The following is a 19,384-nucleotide window of genomic DNA, read 5'->3' on the forward strand; positions in this document are numbered from 1 at the left end:
AAAACTATTGTCCGACGCGATGGTTTCCATTGCCGAACGGTACTCGGTTGTTATAGATTCACCAAACTCGCTATCATAGCTGTCTGGTATTACCATTCCAGAACCCCTCCATGTGGATAGTTGTTCGTTAGCGGGGGGCGGTATTCCATCTGAATTCGAACCTAGTTCTGTATATCGGTAATTAGCTTATGGACAGTTTCCATTGCCGAACGGTACTCGGTTGTTATAGATTCACCAGACTCGCCATCATAGCTGTCTCGTATTATCCTTCCAGAACCCCTCCATGTAGATGGTTGTTCGTTAACGGGGAGCGGTATTTCATCCGAATCGTCTTCTGTATATCGGTAATACAATGGTTAGCTTATGGATTGGATTCCAATGTGGATTGTACAATAATATAGATCAGAACGCGTATACCAGATGATTCGCGACGCGCTTCTTGTTTCGCCGCTATACGGGCTGATCGTCTTAGACTCATTGTTATGTGTGTCCAGGCGTTAACGCGTAGAAGATACAATTGGATCAGGTGGGATGCGATGGGCTGGGACATTCTGAGATTTGTTGGGTGGTGCGAGAGATTTAGGCTTATGTAAGACAGTGTAACTAAGTTAACTAACTAGTTAGTTAACTTAGTTAACCACCTAACGTAATTGGTTGACACTGTTGTACATACATAAAGGCCACCTTCCTTTTCTGGAAGGTGACTTGTGGCTCAAGAGGTTCAACACTTCCACAACCGCGTCCTGTACTTAGAAGTTGTATTCCCAGTCTTCCCAACGAGGATCTCTGCGGATGTAGTTTAAGTGCGCAGCACTGCCCGGGAATAAGCCGTGCACACGTCCTCCAGGGCGACCCCCGTTGTACCAAGAGCTGCAGTTTTTCTGCCCAGGGGACGAATCATCGTTCGCCGTCCATACGGTTCGCGGATAAAACCGATCACAATATTCGACAAAATCATCCGTCGCCTTTTTGGAGGGAGCCATTGTCTTAATTCCTTGACTGCGCAGTTTGCGCAATATCTTTGCGATATATGTCACCAAGTTCTCAATACTATTGGGGACACTACCACTGTGACCAGTGGAATGAGGCCCTCCTATCCACAGGAGATTCGGAAATCCTGGAGTCGCTACGCCCAAATAATTGTAGGGAAATCCAAATAGTCCATCATGTTTCCATGCGGTCTTTAAATCGATCCCCTCGGCAATGATAGAGAAGGGAGGTGCGTGATCCACATTGGCTCCGGTTGCGCATATGACAACATCCACGGGACGCTCGATTCCATCGGATGTCACGATGCCCGTATGCGTAAACCTCTGGATTGGACATTGAATGTAGCTCACATTTGCTTTCGTCAGTGCCTCGAGATACCCTGGTCCGGGAGTTGGTCGGCGACAGTTTGGTGGGAAATCGGGAATAATCTTATCGGCCAGCTCGGGTTTGTCTTTAACACGTTGCACCATGAGTTGCGTCCACTTCTCTCGTTGGTCGCGGTTCTCGGCAGAATCCTTGAAGATGGCACCGAAGCGGGAGAAATAGCCACTTTCAACGGCTTTGCGGTACGCCAGATACGTATCTGCATCTTCAAAGTGCTTCCGCTGCTCCAAGGAAAATAGATTTGGCTCTAATCGACGGACACCGGTGGTACCGAACGAATCGGCAATCCACGTTTTATTACGGGCGTAATGATCAACGTGCTCCGCGGATTGTTGTATCGAGGGCAGGACCTGCAGTCCAGATGCACCGTTCCCAATAAGCGCAATTCGTTTACCATTCAAGTCAACATTGTGATCCCAGTTTGAGGAATGGAAAAGTGTCCCTTGATAAAGGTCGCGGCCAGGGTAGTCGGGCAATTTCCACTCATTGAAGTGGCCGATAGCGTTGATCAGAACGTCAATGTATTCATCATAAATCTAACGATATTAGTATCGAGTTAACAAATATGGTGTGTACTTGATCAACCTTGTCTTGCCGCAGGTCTTTTATGGTGATTCTCCATTTACCCAGATCAGGCTCCCATACAGCTTGTTGAATCTTCTGCTGTAGCCTCAGGTATCTGTACACATCATACTTGTGAGCTAGAGCCTGCCAGTAGGCACGAATTTCCGGTCCCTGGGCAAACTCTTCCGTCCACTGCGTATTTGGAGAGAATCCGGATTGATAGACGTGGGCTGGAATATCGCAGCGAACTCCGGGGTAAGTGTTCTCGAACCTACAACAATTAGTCAACAGGCCCCAGCAGGTGGCGAGTCATCATACCATGTACCTCCCTGGTCCGTGTTAGGATAGGTACAGCCGAATGGATATTATAGCTACGTACCACGTCTGCGTTTTTGTCATAAATCCGTAAATCTAGCCCTGGTAGCTTGGCCGGAAGCAAGGCTCCTGCTGTAATTCCGGATAGTCCGGCTCCAATAATGCCCACCTTGATTGGACGAACCTCATCGATTGGATGTTCTTCCAATTCAAACTGTACTTTGGTTTCCTTTTTTTCCGTCTCGGTGACAAAAGACTGGCTAGTAAATTGTGCAAAGTTGTCAGGAGATGACGACTCATGTGCTCGGAACGTGAATATTGGTTGAGAAATGATATCCTCTTCAACAATTGCCATTGTGACGAATTATTGGATTTATAGCTCTTCCTGCCTGGTCGCAATGGCTGGAGTTGATATACCTCTAGTGATTTCTTATATGCTCGTCAGATCTAAGCCAATGTTGCATTATTTGACCCCAATTTCGCATACTCGTGCGGGGCACGGTTCTCAACTAGGTGACTTATAGTCTCAAACATATTGGAGTATAACAGTAATACATGGTATTTCGGCCCCGTGATTTGCCAAAATCTTCTTTATCGCTATGTGAGGTGGTCTAATTTGGAGTTGCCGAGCACTTGGTGTCACATCATCGTGGGACAAGATGGTGCCACAAATTGGGGTACTCACTTTTGAAATTTCCATTCGAACGATGCGTATTTGAAAGGATCTGCCGCTGTGTCGGACAGCCAACTATATGCTATGCCTTTGGATAGTGACATAGGCGGAGTAAATGGCGTCATTCTTCTGGGTTATAGATCACGTACTGATAAGCACTGAGAACAACCCTATTCGATTATTGGGGGTCATTACTCATAACTTTTCACGTAAATGGGTAGTCGGTACCTGAACTCCAAAAACACAAGCCTGAATCATATGTCTGTCGTCCCATGTTGCTTGAGGTTTTAATCATGTACCAGAGATTCGATACGCCCTATAAACCTGTAATAGTCTGTTCCTAGCTATACAGTTGAGTTGTTCCGGCCTTCATTGGCTGTATCGTGCTATATTATACAGCGGAATCCTACTATCTCAGCCTTAACCAAACTTTAAAGCTTTCAGGGCTCAAAGCCGGATAAGACAGATAGGATAAAAGATACGCATAACTGGTTGTCTCTCCTCAAGTAGTAGGCCCTCGTGGTTGTTCGGTAATCCCTGCCTGACATATATACTGACTGTTACTAACGCGTTCTGGAATGAATATTAGTGATGCATACCCCTTCGCCGCGATCAGAGAATCTCCGTACGGTCTTCGTAGACATTAATGACAAGAATCTGATGAAGATATTTCCAAGTAGGTTCCAGATAAACAGTGGAAGAGTACTTTCGGTCCAACTGCTAGAGGTAGTATTATCGCTGTTAATCAATGTTCATCAGGGGACCTACTAGTTACCTACTCCATGTGTCATTTATCCCTTATTATTAGAGTAGTAGCATATTATGAAAGATGGCATTGTGATCTTAAGTTAAGCGACTAGGTAGAAGGCCATCCACACTCTGGGAAATGAGGGAAGGTCGTGTCATCCCACGGACATTCAGAAGAACAATAATATCTATCTTCAACGGTATAATAGATCTTCAACGGTATAATAGAGGCACACAGATTTCAGTATTGCTTGTTGCAGATATGTTGCTGGTCTTACTAGAGGAATTCAGGAAAGCCATGGGTACATGGGGCTGTAGGAAACTTCAACGATTAATAGCAGCACGTGCTAAACTCGTCCGCCCTTCCTCGAGAGTAAAGGAAAATTGAACTAATTACTGTATATATTGCAGAAAATAAAGGATGTCGTTCAACTGCCTTCGCAAACGCGGCCAAAACTAAACGCAAACACAGTGGCCCATAGGAACGAAGAAGGTAAAAAAGCATACAGGTGGGCGTTGTATACGCTAGGCTAGTTGGTAACTGTACGAACATCTGCAGCAAAAAGTAGTAAATAGATACGAAGCCAACACGCATCGAGTTTATTTTATAACGTGAATGCTATGGTTGCCGTCTTTGCGTGAGCATTTCTAGCAGGTTTCGATACAATCGTAGCGTCGCTTGATTTATTATTTCGTTGCATTTTACCGCATATATATATAGGGCCGAAGGGTTCGTATTATCCACTGATTCTGTTGGGCTGGTTAGTGAATCTATTCGCACCTTTTTCAATATCCTGATAAGCAGAGCACGCCAGGCAGCCTTCCACATAGCCTTAAGACGAGTGAAGTTGGAACTATTGTATTCGTGGGTTTCTAACGCGGAAACTATGACAGCAATAAGTCTTGTTGGTCACGTAGTAATAAGATATCTGAGGCTTTACTGAATGCCAAGACTACCGTACTGCTGGGGATCTGCCATTACTCCAGACATGAGAGCGCAACTTTTTAGACACAAATGCATCGATGCCGGAATAGTTGCGAGCCCGGAAATTTTCGGAGACATATTTTCCACTAGTAATTCCCTCGAGCGACTAGTTCCCTTGCGCAATGTTGGCCTATGTACGCTGAGTACTGTTTTCCAAACATTGGGCCTTCGTAAACATGTATCCCGATGCTCAGACTGTGGATTGAACCATAGACAGAGTGTGTTGCCATAATATTGTTATACCTTGCATTGCTTTCGATCCCTTGTTCCCCCAGTGCCATTTTGTTCAGATAAACATCCACGTCTCTGCCGTCAGTCTTTGCAACTGTGGAAATATTCACGCTATCATCCACGCCCTTGTTTACTAGGTCAACCCAAACGTATACATTTGGAGCATTTATGCCCTGTTCGGAGCTTCTGGCAATTTGCACGATCCTCTCAAAGGATAATACCTGTAAATGTCGCGGATATAGTTGAGATGGAAGTGGCCGGTCCGAACTGTCAACTCTCTGATGGCTTCTTGTACGTCAAATTCGCTTTCATATGATGAGGCCCCCAGTAAATTTTGAGATGGCTGATAAGACCTTTAACATCGTCAACAGCAGCTGGAATCAATTTCAAGTACTCATATGCATACCTTGCTCGAATTAGTGTATTTGGGTTTTGTTCATTTAAACTGCTGGCCTTTACACAGGCGCCTTATGGTAATGGAGATAAAGAGAGCCTAAGTGATGGAATAAGTCGAGCCCTATGCAGCCGCGTAGCGAGGACCTCAAATGGCAGACAGCGAAAGAGAAGGCGTATGGCTCCTTATTGCAGGTTGTTTATCGAGAACGAGATTATGAAAATGGTGATTGTTCTCGATTTTCATTCTGTTGAAAGAAGTCGGGTCGTGTTTACATATCGTTTTCCTAACATCCGGCTCTTGGTACAACTGGTTACCAGGCTGAGAGTGCCGATCGATAGAGGCGCCACGGCCAACTTCTTTATATGGAATAATTCGCTATCAGTCGGCTGTTCATGATGCTCTCTTGGCATGTTTCTCGGGTCCTGATTTTAGATAGCTGCCGTGCAGTTTTGCGGGTACTCGGTATACATCCAGCTTTTCGATTCACCAGCTTTATGACAGAACTAATCAGCAGGTACTCCGTACCTATGTATTAGAGGAAGAAGGGCCTTTCTAGCCCGGGGTGGACACGTCCGGCCGAGGCTATGTCGGCATGATCGCCTTACTTGCCGAAGCGTATGTTTAGTTACTTCATATTGCTTGGCATTCGTCGATCGCCATAAAACTCCTCATTTCATGACACACCAAGATGCATTGTTCCGCCCCTCCTCCGAGATGCGCCCTTCTGGCGTTACGGAGTACATGCACGGAATAAACGACTCTGGTCAACTTATCGGTCCTCGCCAGACTACATGGCAGAGAAAGTGACTGGCCAAGCACCTGGCAAATACCGGGCAAAAATAGCATGCTATACTGCTACGAAGAACTGGAACACAGAATAAGATATCCAAAAGCAAAGCAGGCCTTTCACTAGTCCATGTCTGCGACATACACAATCTGTCCAATAATTACGCGCACAATAAAGCTGATGACAGTCAGGGTCACTGATATATCAAGATACCGGCCTGAGCGGGGCAGACCAGTCTGGCACGGTATGAGCCCTTTTAAATTGCGGGATTGCAGCAGGTCCAGCACTAAAATCGTTAGTCTTATGACTGACATGCCTAGTCAAGAGTACAGTATAATGGACGCACATCACCAGACTTCTTCGGATACTAATAGATAACCTGTCAGTCCTCTGGATTGTAGCTCATCACGGCCGTTATTACTTACCGAGGGCTCGGTACAGTTTGGCTGCTGGAAATAGCAGATCATTAAACAGATGTCTGTTGGTGCCTCCTCGGTGGGACCAGCGATGGCGAGGCCAAATGCTCCAAAGGCAGCAGTGACAAGGAGAGGAAGCCGCATAGCCGATATTCGAGGTGTATATCGTTAAAGAATATTGAAAATGTGGGGACAGCTATTTGTTACCATCCTGCGGTCATCGATTTTTATATTCAAGAACCTTCTTTGCCCTCTCCACAGTAGTCAGTAAGGGGTGTCGCAGGTAATCTTGGCGGGCCATCACGGGTTATAATACGAGGTGGCCATTTCAGAACCTCCGTCTTGGCTGTCTGCTCGGAAGCATTTATGGAATAGCAGAGCTTTGGACACAAGACGAATTCCCATTCTGTAGTGTTTCACATTTTTTATTTGGTTCAAGCCAAGGGGATTGATATGGCTGTTGCATTATTCCACCACTTGCTATGCGATTAAACCGAGGATTTGATTGTATCTCTATATTGGCGGTGGAATCATTTGTGCCGTACTTTCAGAGCAGGAATGCCGAAGTTGATTACCCCTTCGACAGTTCCATGTCTGATTATGCCTAGAAGTGTCGGGTTTTGGCCGTGGGGGTATAGAGTCATCAAAGTCATAAGGTCTGCTATCATGGATTAATCGTACTGCGTACAGAGTGTGTTGATTCACTTTCTGGAAACATTTAGGCCACGTTTTACCCACTTCATGACGGTAAAGCTGCTCGCTGTATGAGGTACATGCCGCGACATATACTTGTATAATAATAGGTGGAAGAGCGAACAGACACGTGTTGCTTACAAATTAATACCTACTACCAACTTTAACTAACAAAGCGATTTATATTTATAATATTTCTATATTTCTAAAAGAACTCTACTGTTATGGGTTCTACAGGCCTTGTACGAACCACTAATTGGAGCTCGGTAGGACCTCGCCAGGGACCCTCTGAGGAAGCCTTCCTCAGACTCCTCCTGCGGAGCTAAGAGTCATTCTACCTTGATACACCGTCTTGCCCCTATTTTTCGACTCTTGTTTGGCTGCCTGATTTCCTGCTTTAGCTATTCCTTCTTGTTTGTACGGCACGCTTAGATAGGATGATCCATCTCTGTTCGTCCCATAACACCGTGTTCTTAAATAACTACTTATATAGTCTGGAATTAGGGTATCATGAGCCTTAGATCTTCTTAATTTGCCCGCTAATATATTGTTCGTCTTATATATCGTGTAGATAGTACTTAAGTTATTCTATATAGAAACTCCGGCCGAATTCGAAATTCTTACTTATTTGCGTATAGTAATTGCTTTAAAGTAATTCTTCTTTATATTTGGTTAGTTTATAACTATTAGCACGTGTTTCTACGCGTAATTTCCTTCTTTTAGAGGCGCATAGAGGGTTCTCTTTGGTACCGCGTAGATTTCAGTAGCCTTAAAATTGGTTTTATTTTTTTGGTCTTTATAGGCCTATATAGCTATCTAAGGGCGAGACTTCCGGTAAAATGGTATTCTGTACGATCAATATGAAGAAATGAGGCGTAAAATGATGCTTTATGTGGTTACGGTGAAAATCCGCCGCTGAGTGGTGGTATTCGCTGCTCGATGGTTGATTACGTTAACTAACTGGTATTTATTTGAAGAGTAGTGTTTTGTTTAGAAGAAAGAAAAATAACATAATGAGAAACCGAAAGACTTTTCTCCCTGCCGTCTCACAATCCGACGGCGCTGGTATGGAATGAGCATGGGAATTTGCGTTATTACTGGTGGTTGAAGATATCACGTCGATAAATGACATCCCGAAGAATGTCAGGAATACCCGGGTGCCAATTCGGACTCTACACAGGAGGAACTCTTCGGCTTGTTTGGCACGGTATATGAATAGTACGACTCACAGAGACCTGATTGACATCACGATGATCAAAATTATCTCAAATTTGCAGCGATCGCCTAATCACAGAGCGTCGTGACCATTGCGTGGGTAAATGTAGTGATGTCATAGAGGTACATAAACTTCGTACCTCGCGCGGGTGCCTCAAGAATGAGCGGTTCCTGATGTGACCCTATCTAGGAGACTGTTCGCCTTGCAATGTAATTCGCAGTGGTCCCTTGATCGGCCGGTGGTGATTATTATATTTTCTTTGGCCTCTGCACCTGCGGTTCAGCGATGAAGGCGTCTGCCAGCGATTGAAAACGCCGTCCCACGAATGCCTCCCTTGTTACCTGTTTACAGAGTTAGAAACGGGACAACCTTCTCGCCATGTGGATGTGTCTCATTATCAGGCTTATCCTCGGAATTCTCACCCTTTCTGGTTTGTCGTGGACGCAGACCTACCCGAACCTCTCCGAGAGAGAAAAGGACTTGGCCGAGAAAAATAATTCTAGTTCCCCTATTACCCTGACGGTGGTAAAGGATGGAGGAAATCAGTCTAGTCCGCTACTATGGGGGATCATGTTTGAGGTTTGGCCAAATCTTGTGATTTCTTTCTGGCATGAGCTAATTCGACTTCCTCCCTTAGGAAATGGATCAGTCAGGTATTGTTGTTCCATCGCTCCATTGCCCTATATTAGTGTTACAGTGGCTGAGTAGAGATAGGGGATGGAGGAATCCACGGTCAATTACTGCGAAACAACGGTTTTCAAGGTTCCAATCCTGGGTTAACCGCCTACGCGCCCGTTGGAGATGTGGATATTTTGCAAGACAACATCAACCCGGTTAGCGATGCAATCACTTCATCGCTCCAGGTCCAGGTTATGCCGTACGAGACAAAGTTTGTGGGGTTCTCTAACTCTGGTTATAATGGAATCCCAGTCGTCAACGCCACTTACCGATGTGAGTTCTGGATTTTGGGTGCTTATTCTGGGCCCATCACGCTACAGCTCGTCGGTTCATCCAGTGGGATCGTTTACGCCAACAAGAACATCTCAGTGGACAGTTTTTTCGGGGAGTTTACTCGCTATGAAACGTACTTCAACTCTTCTGCCTCCCCAGATGGCAACAATGAATGGCGTTTGCTGTTTGATGGCTCTAAAGCTGACGGCGGATCTCTCAACTTTGGGTTACCGCAATTATTTCCACCAACATACCATTCCAGGTACAAAAGCCCCTCTGGTTCGTAATGTTTTACTGACATTTAATAGAGACAATGGCTTGCGCGAGGACGTAGCGATTGTTTTGGAACAAATTAAGCCATCGTTTCTTAGGTTCCCAGGTGGTAACAACTTGTAGGGTGTCATCAATTACCTGTCACAATTGTAATATATACTAAACGTTGGTTAGGGAAGGACTCCAAATAAATAGCAGATGGACGTGGAACCAGACAATTGGACCAGTCGTTGAACGACCCGGAAGACAAAGTTGGTCTTTTCGTCCCCTGTCCTCTCTCGAACCTCGTTATGCTGATGTTTCCGCAGGTGATTGGCATTATCCGAATACAGATGCCCTTGGTGAGGCTTGCTGTTGATCGTGACTGAAATTGAATTAACGGGCATAGGACTTGATGAATACCTCTGGTGGTGCGAAGACATGGGCATGGCCCCAGTTTTAGCCGTGTGGGATGGAAAATCGTATGGTGGTATCCTTTCGGGGTCTGATCTCCAACCCTACGTAGAGGACATCATGAACGAACTGGAGGTTAGTACTCACCGGATATTCTTTTACAATAAGTACCTGATAGCCTTTAGTACCTTCTCGGTCCGCCCAATAGCACATATGGTAGCCTGAGGGCAAAGAATGGGCGAAAAGAACCATGGGTGGTTGAGTACATCGAGATTGGAAACGAGGATGATTTCACAGGTGGATGTCCGACGTATCCCGACCGCTTTACCCAGATATACGATGCCATCCATGAGAAGTACCCCAACATTACGCTTATTGCTTCTACCAATGACTTCAAATGTTTGCCGGAGTCTCCTCCGGCGGGAATCATATACGATTACCACTACTACCGCAAGTCCGATGACCTGGTTGCGATGTTCAATTACTGGGACAATCAGCCACGCTCCCAGCCCATCATGGTCGGTGAATTTGGTTGTCGCAACACTAGCCAGTCTCATGGAGTCTACTGGTCATCCATGAAGATGAGCTGTAGCGAGGCAGTACATATGATTGGCTTGGAGCGAAACAGTGACGTAGTCAAAATGGCCGCATATGCACCTCTTCTGCAGCACTTCGGCTTCACACAGTGGTCGGTAAGAACGACACCCCAGCCATGTTGTTTTTACGTATGTTTGAAGAAGCCTAATTTTGCCGCATAGCCAACGCTCTTGGGTTTTGACTCTAACCCGGGCTCAATAACACCATCCACATCATTTTACGTTCAACAGATGTTCTCAACCAGCAAAGGCAATGTTACTCTTCCCATAAATTCGACTGCGGAATTCGGGCCACTGTACTGGGTTGCTTCCAGCTTGAATGACACATATTATGTCAAGGTGGCAAACTATGGAGAAGACAGCCAAGAGGTTCACATTAAAGTACCAGACACAAACTCTGGGAAGCTTCAAACTCTGGCAGGCCCAAGAGACGGCTACAACATTCCACATAATGTGACTATCAAGCCGGTAACCAAGAACGTTACTGCACCTGATGGAAGCTATACTGTAAATATGGCACCATGGTCTGTTGCGGTCCTTTCTGTTTCATAACTAGAGTGCGGGCCGGATGCATTACCTTTTGCAGAATTGAATCCTGGCGGCAGACGGGTTGGATGTATTTCTAGCGCGTACTGGCGATCATCGGTATAGATATGTATATCTGACATCCTTATTCCGATTGTAATCCTGTGGTGGCTTTTTGACATTTGCGATTCCTCCGCGAGGCACTTTTAACCAATCCTGCAACATTCCATGGAATCTCTGTACAAATGCCTCCAACTATCCATTGACACTTGCTGCTGCTGGCAACTCTGTACCCACGGCTGATGTTGTTCCACCGTCAACTGGCAGGATTAGACCGGTCATAAACCGTGCCTCGTCACCAGCAAGGAATCGCACTGCCGCCCCCACATCCCACCCGTTGCCCTCAGTCTTCAGAAGACTTCTGTTCTTTCTGGCCTGCCGAGCCTCTGGCGTCATACCCTTAGCATACATCATCGGGGTATATACCATTCCGGGGCAGACACAGTTCACTCTGATTCCGTCCTTAGCGTGGTGAGCTGCCATGGCACGGGTCATATTCACGATAGCCCCTTTACTTGTTGGGTATAGCAGATGTGGCGTGCCGCCCTTGAGCCCAGCGACACTACCCATATTGACGATGCTCCCACGATAACCAGGAGAAGGCTCATTCTTGCGCATCTCGGGAATGGCGTACTTGGCCATAAGGACCATACTCGAGACGTTCAGATTGAGGCCCAACGCCCACTCCTCCATATCGACCGTCTCGGCCGTCCCTGTTGCGCCGCCAACCCCTACACAGTTGAAGAGTATATCAAGTCTTCCGAAGCGTTGGACAGCTATTTTGATGACCTTTTCGCAGTCGGCAGCAACGGTGACATCTGCACGGACAGCGATTGCGCCACCTTTGCCTTCGCTTTTGATCATCTGGACGGTACGTTCAGCCGAACTTAGGTTCATATCGACACATACCACGGAGCATCCGTCTTCTGCGAGCAAGATGGCTGCAGCGCGTGCATTTCCGATTCCATCCCCAGCCGCACCTGCGCCCGTGACGACAGCGACACGGCCTAGCAGGGATCGTTGCGGACGCGATACTGGAGGGTCATCGGTTGTTTCGAGCGTCATTATAAACGTTGGGCACTGTCGTCACTAAGTAAGTGTATCTTACTTATATGAGACATTTAATTTTCTGGACACAATTTATGCCCCCGCATTGTAGCCGAGGCCCTTTGTCATATTCGGCTATCGGTATAGTCGGGCGAAACGTCAACCAGTTAAAAGGAATTATTAAGTGACAGAATTGGATCGTCGACCGGGCGTAATAGGTGGTCGTCAGATCAGAAGGACGACCAGAAGCGGGGGAGAGTAAGATACAGATTACGTATCAAGAACGGCAATGGTGCATGATAATACTCGGTTTTCCTTTTTTAGATAGCCACCACGTCGCGGATATGCCAGTTCAATTGCCGAGAGCTTTTTGAGAGGAAGAGTGAATTCGGTCCACGAGCAATTCAAAGGGCTCGTTATATCGGTTGCTAGGTCATGCTGAAGCCCATGGGCTCATACAAATATTCACGACGAGTCCTTCTCTATCATATTATTATTTCATCAAATTACTAGTATTTGATTATCATAAACTATAATGTTGGCCAGCAATGGGCCAAGTGTTACACATATCCCAATACAGGCGACTTTATATGGGCGAGGGTGCTCTTCGAATACCTTTTTTGATGGCTAGATTTCCTGCAAATTTGTATGGCATTTTTAATAGACTAGAGTATTGATACATACAGACAATCGACGAGGCATCTTATTTGGGATAATACTAACAACACAAAATACCGGAGGTCCAAATCCAGCCATGCTAAATCAAATACAGCGCACTGTGATATTCAATGTCAGCATCGGGCATGGAGCTTGATGCGGAACATTTCCAGCATCCAAGAAAAGTACGATTCGGAGTAGACGTAGACTATCAGACCAGCTGATATTATGATATATTCCAGTGGGACATTGTTCAACGAGAACCTTAATACAACTAGAGGGATGGCAGAGACACGGGAGAAGAGTGACAGTGGTGTAATATATTGCTAATATCCCTAGACCTTCACAGGTATATGCAGAGCCATAGAAACTCACTGAGACGTGATCCGAGTTGTTTTTAACCGATATTGAAGTGCACAGCAGAGGTTATACAATATATTCAATACGGGCGTGTCAACGCTGATGGCTTTAGCCTCCCGCACAACCTCCCCAAGGATATTCTCATGTTCAGTTAAGTTCCCCTGTAGTAATCAGTCAAGTCACCCATATTATTAGGTCTAAAACATACTTTCCTAGAGTCCATCGACATACTCGGAGCAATCCGTTGTTCGACAGGGTTGCCCGCGAAAATGCTCTCGATTATATCACTCGGGAGCGAATATCCGGCTGCGGAGGCCACCGAAATAACTTCGTGCATGGCAGGCCGAACCAAGGTCTGTATGCTATGTTCATGTAATTGTAAGCTTCCCGTGTCCGGGCCTGCCAATATACATATTGGATTCAATGAAGCGTTGTTGACCAACTTTGTCCATCGATCCAATCCAAAATTCGGCCCATGCTTGCAATTTGTTCTGCCCGAGGCAGAACAAATGCAGAACATATACGAACAAGAAGTTCGGCTGCATTTTTCAGGTCCTCGGCTGCACAAATCGGGTGAGGGAATGCATCAATGATCAAAATATCAGGTTTTTTCTGCTTGACGTGTCCCGATCGGATTTCATGCGCATCCGCACCTGACCCCTGAAAGAACAATATTGTTGGGGACCGGGCCTGGATATGGCGATCAATATGTGGACCATTTTGAATCAACACTACGACTGTATGATCGGGAGTTATGGCAGGCTCGATTATATCAACAAGCGTGCAGCAGATAATGTAGTTAAACGGGTCGTTATTGGCCAAAGGGACCGTTCTCAAGACTGCGAAAGTATCAATATCAAAGCAGTTCACTAAAAGCAGAGACCTCATCACCTTTGGTGGGTTTCCGGCTCCACAAATTACCATCCATGGTCGCACGAGTCAATCGTAAACCCATGTTTGTTCACCTCGAAATTCGACCGTAGAACGCAGGATACAGACGCCAGTCCACCTTTCTCCAGAATCTGAGCCGCAACGGTTCCGGCTCCTCCGCCGCCAACAAGTAGCACCCTGGATTCTGCCATGGTGCGTGTTTCTCTTGTAGACGTAAAGCCGAGGTTCGAAGTGTGCTGGAGAAACCCCTCCCAGGTGGGCATCAGAGGAGTAATATCTAACCCAGTGCCCTGCTAGTAGCACCCAATCCAATTCATGGAATTCAATTATCGGGCAGGTATCAAATTGCGATCCACGACATGCTACGAAAAAGTGTATCGCGTAATATTTATAAGCATATGAAGGAGCTGTGTCCTAAAGACTCTTGTTGCAACTAGGGTTTAGAATGCCGGATGCGGTTGCGACGAGAATGACGTCGTGTCGGCCCGAGGACCAGATCCAGTTCCAGATAACCAGACATAATTTTTTTCGGATAGGCCATCCAGTTCATCGGAAAGCCCAAAGACTCCGGACGAAAAATGGAAGATGACGGAGTCCGACACTCGCCGTCCTGTGCAAACAACAATGTCGCTCATCGCAAGTGGCGCATCTCTTTACCTGCATGGCTAGACCACTTCAATATTCGGGACCTCAAGATTCTCTTTCGTTGCTGGGTGGCTACCTGGGTTGCGTCTTTGCTGATATTCATTGGACCTGCACTAGATAAAATTGGCGTTGCAACATTCTTCGGTGCATTGCTCCTATACGTCGTACCGCCAGCAGGAATTCTGTTTATCTACCTTCTCGCCTCCTTGTCGCTCCTGTTCGGGATGTGCCTGGGATGGGCTTGGGGATTGCTATCCATGAAAGCTGCTTTAGCGGCTCGACCAGCCACTGAGACACAAGCGCTACTCCAAAAGTTGCAGCAGCAGGCCACGATCCAGGCAAAGCAGACTGGTGAAAGCCCATCATTTATAGCACAGAAGCTAGTACATGACGGCTTCATGCTTGATGCTCGGGTGACGGTGATATTCTATGTCTTAATCAGCCTGTTTGTATATGCCATGTCGCGAATCCGCGTCGCCAACCCGAAGTGCGTGCTTGCGCAGCTATTCGGCATCGTTGTGGCTGACCTCTTCCTGTTGTTTGGACCCACTGTCCCTTCATTCACACCATTGCTGGCAGAGGTTTTGGTAAAACCCGCTGCCATTGGCATCGGAATTGGAGCTGTGTGCTGTCTCATATTCTTTCCGCAATCGACTTCTTATGTGGTGCTCTCCAAGATGGAGCAGCTCATCCAACTTGGTGAGGCTCCTTTGCGATCTACAAGGGAACGTCTCTCCCGCAAGTCTGTGAACTTACAGAGGCTTGAGGCAGAGCGAGGGCAAATAATTGGCGCATTGAAAACCATAAGCCCCGCCATGACATTTCTTCCATTAGATCTCTCGCGCGGACACTGGGGTCCCGACGACATCAAATCGCTAAATCGACCGCTGAGACAGTTTATGATGGCTGGTTTGTCTTTGATCGACTTTCACATTTCTCGAACGGCTCTCGACCAGAGACTGGAAAACATGAATTTACATTCTGAGAATGAAAATATCTCAAGCGAGAAGTCTTTCCATAGAGTTGGGCGGCGTCAGTTGAGGGAGACTGCAAGCGTGATGAGCGCCTTGAAGAACCCAGAGGAAGGCGCAATCCAGTCTGGCACGCTAGATGGGATGAGGATATCTACTTTCGATGTACTGAACCTGTGCTCCGGGTCCATCACCCTGGTAGCGGAGAGTATCCGTACCGTAAATTCGAATCGATGGTTTGCGCCAAGTGTGAAGACGACAATAGCGGAACTTATCGACAAAATTCAACAAGTCCGAGAATCCCTATCCTCCGCTCGCTCATTATGTATCACGACGACAACACGGCAGTTGATTGAGAATCATTCAGACTTGTTTGAGGACGACGGGCGTCTCAAATCACCGGAGGAGTTCGGGCCCTATTCTTTGCGGGGAGTCATCGTCGGAATGGTCGTGGAAGAACGGATCATTGTATTCACAGAAGCGATGGAACACCTCCTTGATCACAGTCTTTCCCTACTTCAGAAACGGGCTGAAAACCGCTTCTGGTTACCATTCCGACTTCAATACTGGTTGGCGTGGATTGTGAACGGGCGCCAGAGAGCTCCTGTATCTGGCTTTTCTCCCGGGACAAACAGCGATGATCCCGACATGTTGGGCGAGCAGATAAAGGAAGCACATAGACAACTCCGAATCAGCAGGGGATATACAAATCCACTACATCGAAATACTGTACTCAAAGCCGTTATCAGTTCCTACAGGTGGCTTACCAACCCTGGGGGAATGTATGCCTTGCGCATGGTAGCCGTCACAATTGCTTGCGCAATTCCATCTTCGCTCCCGCATTCGTCAGGGTTCTACTTCAGGGAAAAGGGAATCTGGGGCCTTATCACAGCACAAACAACATTACTGGTGTATATGGCCGATTTCACCTTCTCTTTGGTATCCCGTGCCCTCGGGACTGTGGTGGGAGGGGTCTTAGGCATGATAGCGTGGTATATCGGCTCGGGGCATGGGACAGGAAATGCATACGGAATGGCGACAATTACAGCAGTTATGACGGCTATCTTAATGTGGTGGCGTCTATTCCTCCCACAGCACTTCACGATGGCAGCGATTATGAGTGGCGTGACGTTCGTTCTTGTTGTTGGCTTCAGCTACGATGATGCCCATATTCAGCAGTATGGCCTGCCAGGCCACGGTTATGAGGCTTTCTGGAAGCGATTGGTTACGGTTTTGCTCGGGTTCGTCGCAGCATTTGTCGTTCAGCTCTTTCCTCGACCTCCATCTACGACTCGTCATGCCTGCAAGACCCTATCAAATACTGTGCGCACGTTGTCCGACCACTACTCTCTGTTACTATCACACTGGGGCCGCATCGATCATCAGAACCCTATAGGGGCTGTTGTTGAAAAAATTTCTCTGGACGTTGCTGAGACCTTAATGTCATTGGATGGTCCCATTAGCATGCTAAGGTTTGAGATTAGTCTGGGACCCTTCAATCAAGATGTACTTGCTCATATGAAAAAATTGTGCCAAGACATGAACCTGGCACTGAGCCGACTACTCATTCTGTCAACTTCCTTGCCACCTGAATTCCAGGAAAGGCTGATACACACAGCTGGTATCCGTGATGAACATGCAATTGGGGACATCATGGCTGTCCTCAGTATCGTGGAACAAGCTCTTCAATCCGGCCTCCCACTGCCGGAGCGGCTCCCAACACCTTTGATAAGGCGGTGTTATGAGTCCTGGCACATTCGACGTATGACTGTTGCATTAAGCAAAACCCTCATTGAAGACGAAAATTATCGCCGCTACTGTGTTGCTGTGAGTTCTTATCTGAAATTCCTATCAATAATTGACGATATGGTCCTCGCCCTGAAGGAAACATTGGGGGAATCGCACATTATTGATTCCTGGGAGGAAAATGTTGTGTCATCTGTCTAAATTTTATATTCTGAGATCCGAAGGTATTTTCATATTCACTATACTAGTACATTTTTGTAGAACATGCTCGGTTTCCTATCACCCGCGTCTCCGGATGCAAACCCCAAGAACAGTCGTGACTCGCCTACATCAGTCCGATAAATGGCCAATCCTTCTGGCTCTCGAAATGAAAGCGTTGATCCGGCCTTGGTCAATGTTGGACCCTGAGTCACCTCTCCAGTATTCATGTCTACGGCGGTTATTTCCGAGTTCAGTTCGCCTCCAGAGGCATCGTACGATTCTCCAGTGAGAAGATATATATACTGCCCAAATGCAGCATATCCCTGGAAAATATCGGACAATGTATGCAGCGAAGGATGAGAGAAGTCGGCTAGCTTAATAGAGAAGTCGGCCTTGGTTGCTGCTTCTAGATCAAATACAGCTATTCTTTTTGATCCGCCAAGACTATATCGAACGATAAGCCTGCCATTGACAGGGTCAATAGAGTAGGTATGCTCAGTTGCGCCTTCGATGACACTGAATTTGTCGAGAGCGCTGTCGGAATGAGACAATGTGGTCCCATCAACGAATTCAAACCTAGTGAGGTTTTGGCCATATCCGTTTGAATTAGCGTCCACCTCCGTCCAAAGATAAGTCGACGAATCCACCGCCTGCGCAGCGAAGGAAACACCATGCCCAAACCCAATTAAGTCCATTGATCCGATGATGTTTCCGTCGAAATCCAGTTGGGTAATACATAGATCACCAGATGTTTCCGATGACCCATCGCGGCGTTGGGCTACGAAAAGCCGATGGTTGACATTATCGAAAGTGAACCCTTGCTGGACAGTTACATCAGCTAGAGATTTGCTGCGAAATAAGTCATGTGATGGTTTCGACAGGTCAAATCGTAGTGAAGAAGGGAGTTCAGCAAATGCGAGACACGCGGTGCATGCGAGCAGGGGTATAATATGCATTAAGGAGAACATTTCAGAGAGGTAAGGAAATATAGATAAATGTAAAATCACTTAGGGAGGTTGACCCTTCGTAATTATACCTGGGGCCTTTCGCAGTATATGGGATACGGGTAGCACTTTATTTTTGCTGTTGTATATACGAGGGACACGAGAATAAACATAGGGTTACCCTAGCATTTCAGGATCTGACCAATCTTGCGGATGAAGTTTGCGGGATAATACGAAGATCAGCATGGTTAAATTCCGAATTCGTCTGCTCTGTTACTTAAAAGACCACTGAAATTTCTTTCTTTAGACTGCGTCGTTCGGAGTTCCGATCGGTAAACTATGGGTAGCGAACAAGCTGTTCATTATAGTAGCGTGCTCTCTGAAAGGATGAGCAACCGGCTGAAATCTTTTGATGTTTGGAATAAGCCCCTTGAGCAACTAGCAGATTTCTGGAGCAGGTCCAGACTAGGCTTTAATAAGACAGCTGCTCTCGAGAGAATGAGCCGGAAAGGATCTTGTTCCCTCATATCTCTGTTGGCATACTCTGCTTCTTCCTGTATACTGTATAGACTATTAGTAAAGGCTGAAAGAACGGCGTGATAGAAGATCTGACCATTTGCCCACGGCCATCAAGCGGAGGCTTTATTCCCTCTCTTTTTTTGGCCTGATGGTAAAATAGTACAATTGTAAGTTCATCGATGATACTGTCTTACTGCGTTTGACTCG

The 19,384-nt window shown here is 46.6% G+C and overlaps 5 protein-coding genes across 5 annotated transcripts; 2 read left to right on the forward strand and 3 right to left on the reverse strand.

The window, feature by feature from the left end:
* Window positions 1-749: 749 nt before the first annotated feature.
* Window positions 750-2,608, reverse strand: BDV59DRAFT_199951 (NAD(P)/FAD-dependent oxidoreductase; the record flags this gene model as incomplete). The annotated part of the gene is made up of 4 exons (XM_073693462.1): window positions 750-1,910; window positions 1,960-2,209; window positions 2,257-2,267; window positions 2,318-2,608. 4 exons carry the CDS (start codon window positions 2,606-2,608, stop codon window positions 750-752), a joined length of 1,713 nt encoding a protein of 570 aa, XP_073550042.1.
* Window positions 2,609-6,326: 3,718 nt separating this feature from the next.
* Window positions 6,327-6,741, reverse strand: BDV59DRAFT_173591 (uncharacterized protein; the record flags this gene model as incomplete). Its single annotated transcript, XM_073688927.1, has 3 exons — window positions 6,499-6,741; window positions 6,420-6,440; window positions 6,327-6,359 (listed from the first exon to the last, which is right to left on the reverse strand). Exons 1-3 carry the CDS (start codon window positions 6,631-6,633, stop codon window positions 6,330-6,332), a joined length of 186 nt encoding a protein of 61 aa, XP_073550043.1. The 5' UTR covers window positions 6,634-6,741.
* A 2,035-nt stretch (window positions 6,742-8,776) lies between these two features.
* On the forward strand, window positions 8,777-11,163 carry BDV59DRAFT_211628 (glycoside hydrolase superfamily; the record flags this gene model as incomplete). The annotated part of the gene is made up of 9 exons (XM_073695846.1): window positions 8,777-8,977; window positions 9,036-9,086; window positions 9,122-9,173; window positions 9,218-9,611; window positions 9,658-9,741; window positions 9,797-9,873; window positions 10,011-10,150; window positions 10,201-10,707; window positions 10,774-11,163. The coding sequence occupies 9 exons, from the start codon at window positions 8,777-8,779 to the stop codon at window positions 11,161-11,163; spliced, it is 1,896 nt and encodes a 631-aa protein (XP_073550044.1).
* Window positions 11,164-11,280: 117 nt separating this feature from the next.
* Window positions 11,281-12,461, reverse strand: BDV59DRAFT_173592 (SDR family NAD(P)-dependent oxidoreductase). The gene has a single exon (XM_073688928.1). The coding sequence runs from the start codon at window positions 12,259-12,261 to the stop codon at window positions 11,392-11,394; it is 870 nt and encodes a 289-aa protein (XP_073550045.1). The 5' UTR covers window positions 12,262-12,461; the 3' UTR covers window positions 11,281-11,391.
* Window positions 12,462-14,729: 2,268 nt separating this feature from the next.
* On the forward strand, window positions 14,730-17,714 carry BDV59DRAFT_191799 (uncharacterized protein; the record flags this gene model as incomplete). The annotated part of the gene is made up of 1 exon (XM_073691950.1): window positions 14,730-17,714. The coding sequence occupies one exon, from the start codon at window positions 14,730-14,732 to the stop codon at window positions 17,712-17,714; it is 2,985 nt and encodes a 994-aa protein (XP_073550046.1).
* Window positions 17,715-19,384: the final 1,670 nt, after the last annotated feature.

The sequence above is a fragment of the Aspergillus ambiguus genome, assembly GCF_047715705.1.
Source record: "Aspergillus ambiguus strain CBS 117.58 unplaced genomic scaffold BDV59scaffold_7, whole genome shotgun sequence".
NCBI lineage: Eukaryota > Fungi > Ascomycota > Eurotiomycetes > Eurotiales > Aspergillaceae > Aspergillus > Aspergillus ambiguus.

Bases quoted from the DNA above. Each gene is read 5' to 3' on its own strand.
- BDV59DRAFT_173592 (XM_073688928.1), bottom strand. From the start codon at position 12,261: ATGACGCTCGAAACAACCGATGACCCTCCAGTATCGCGTCCGCAACGA.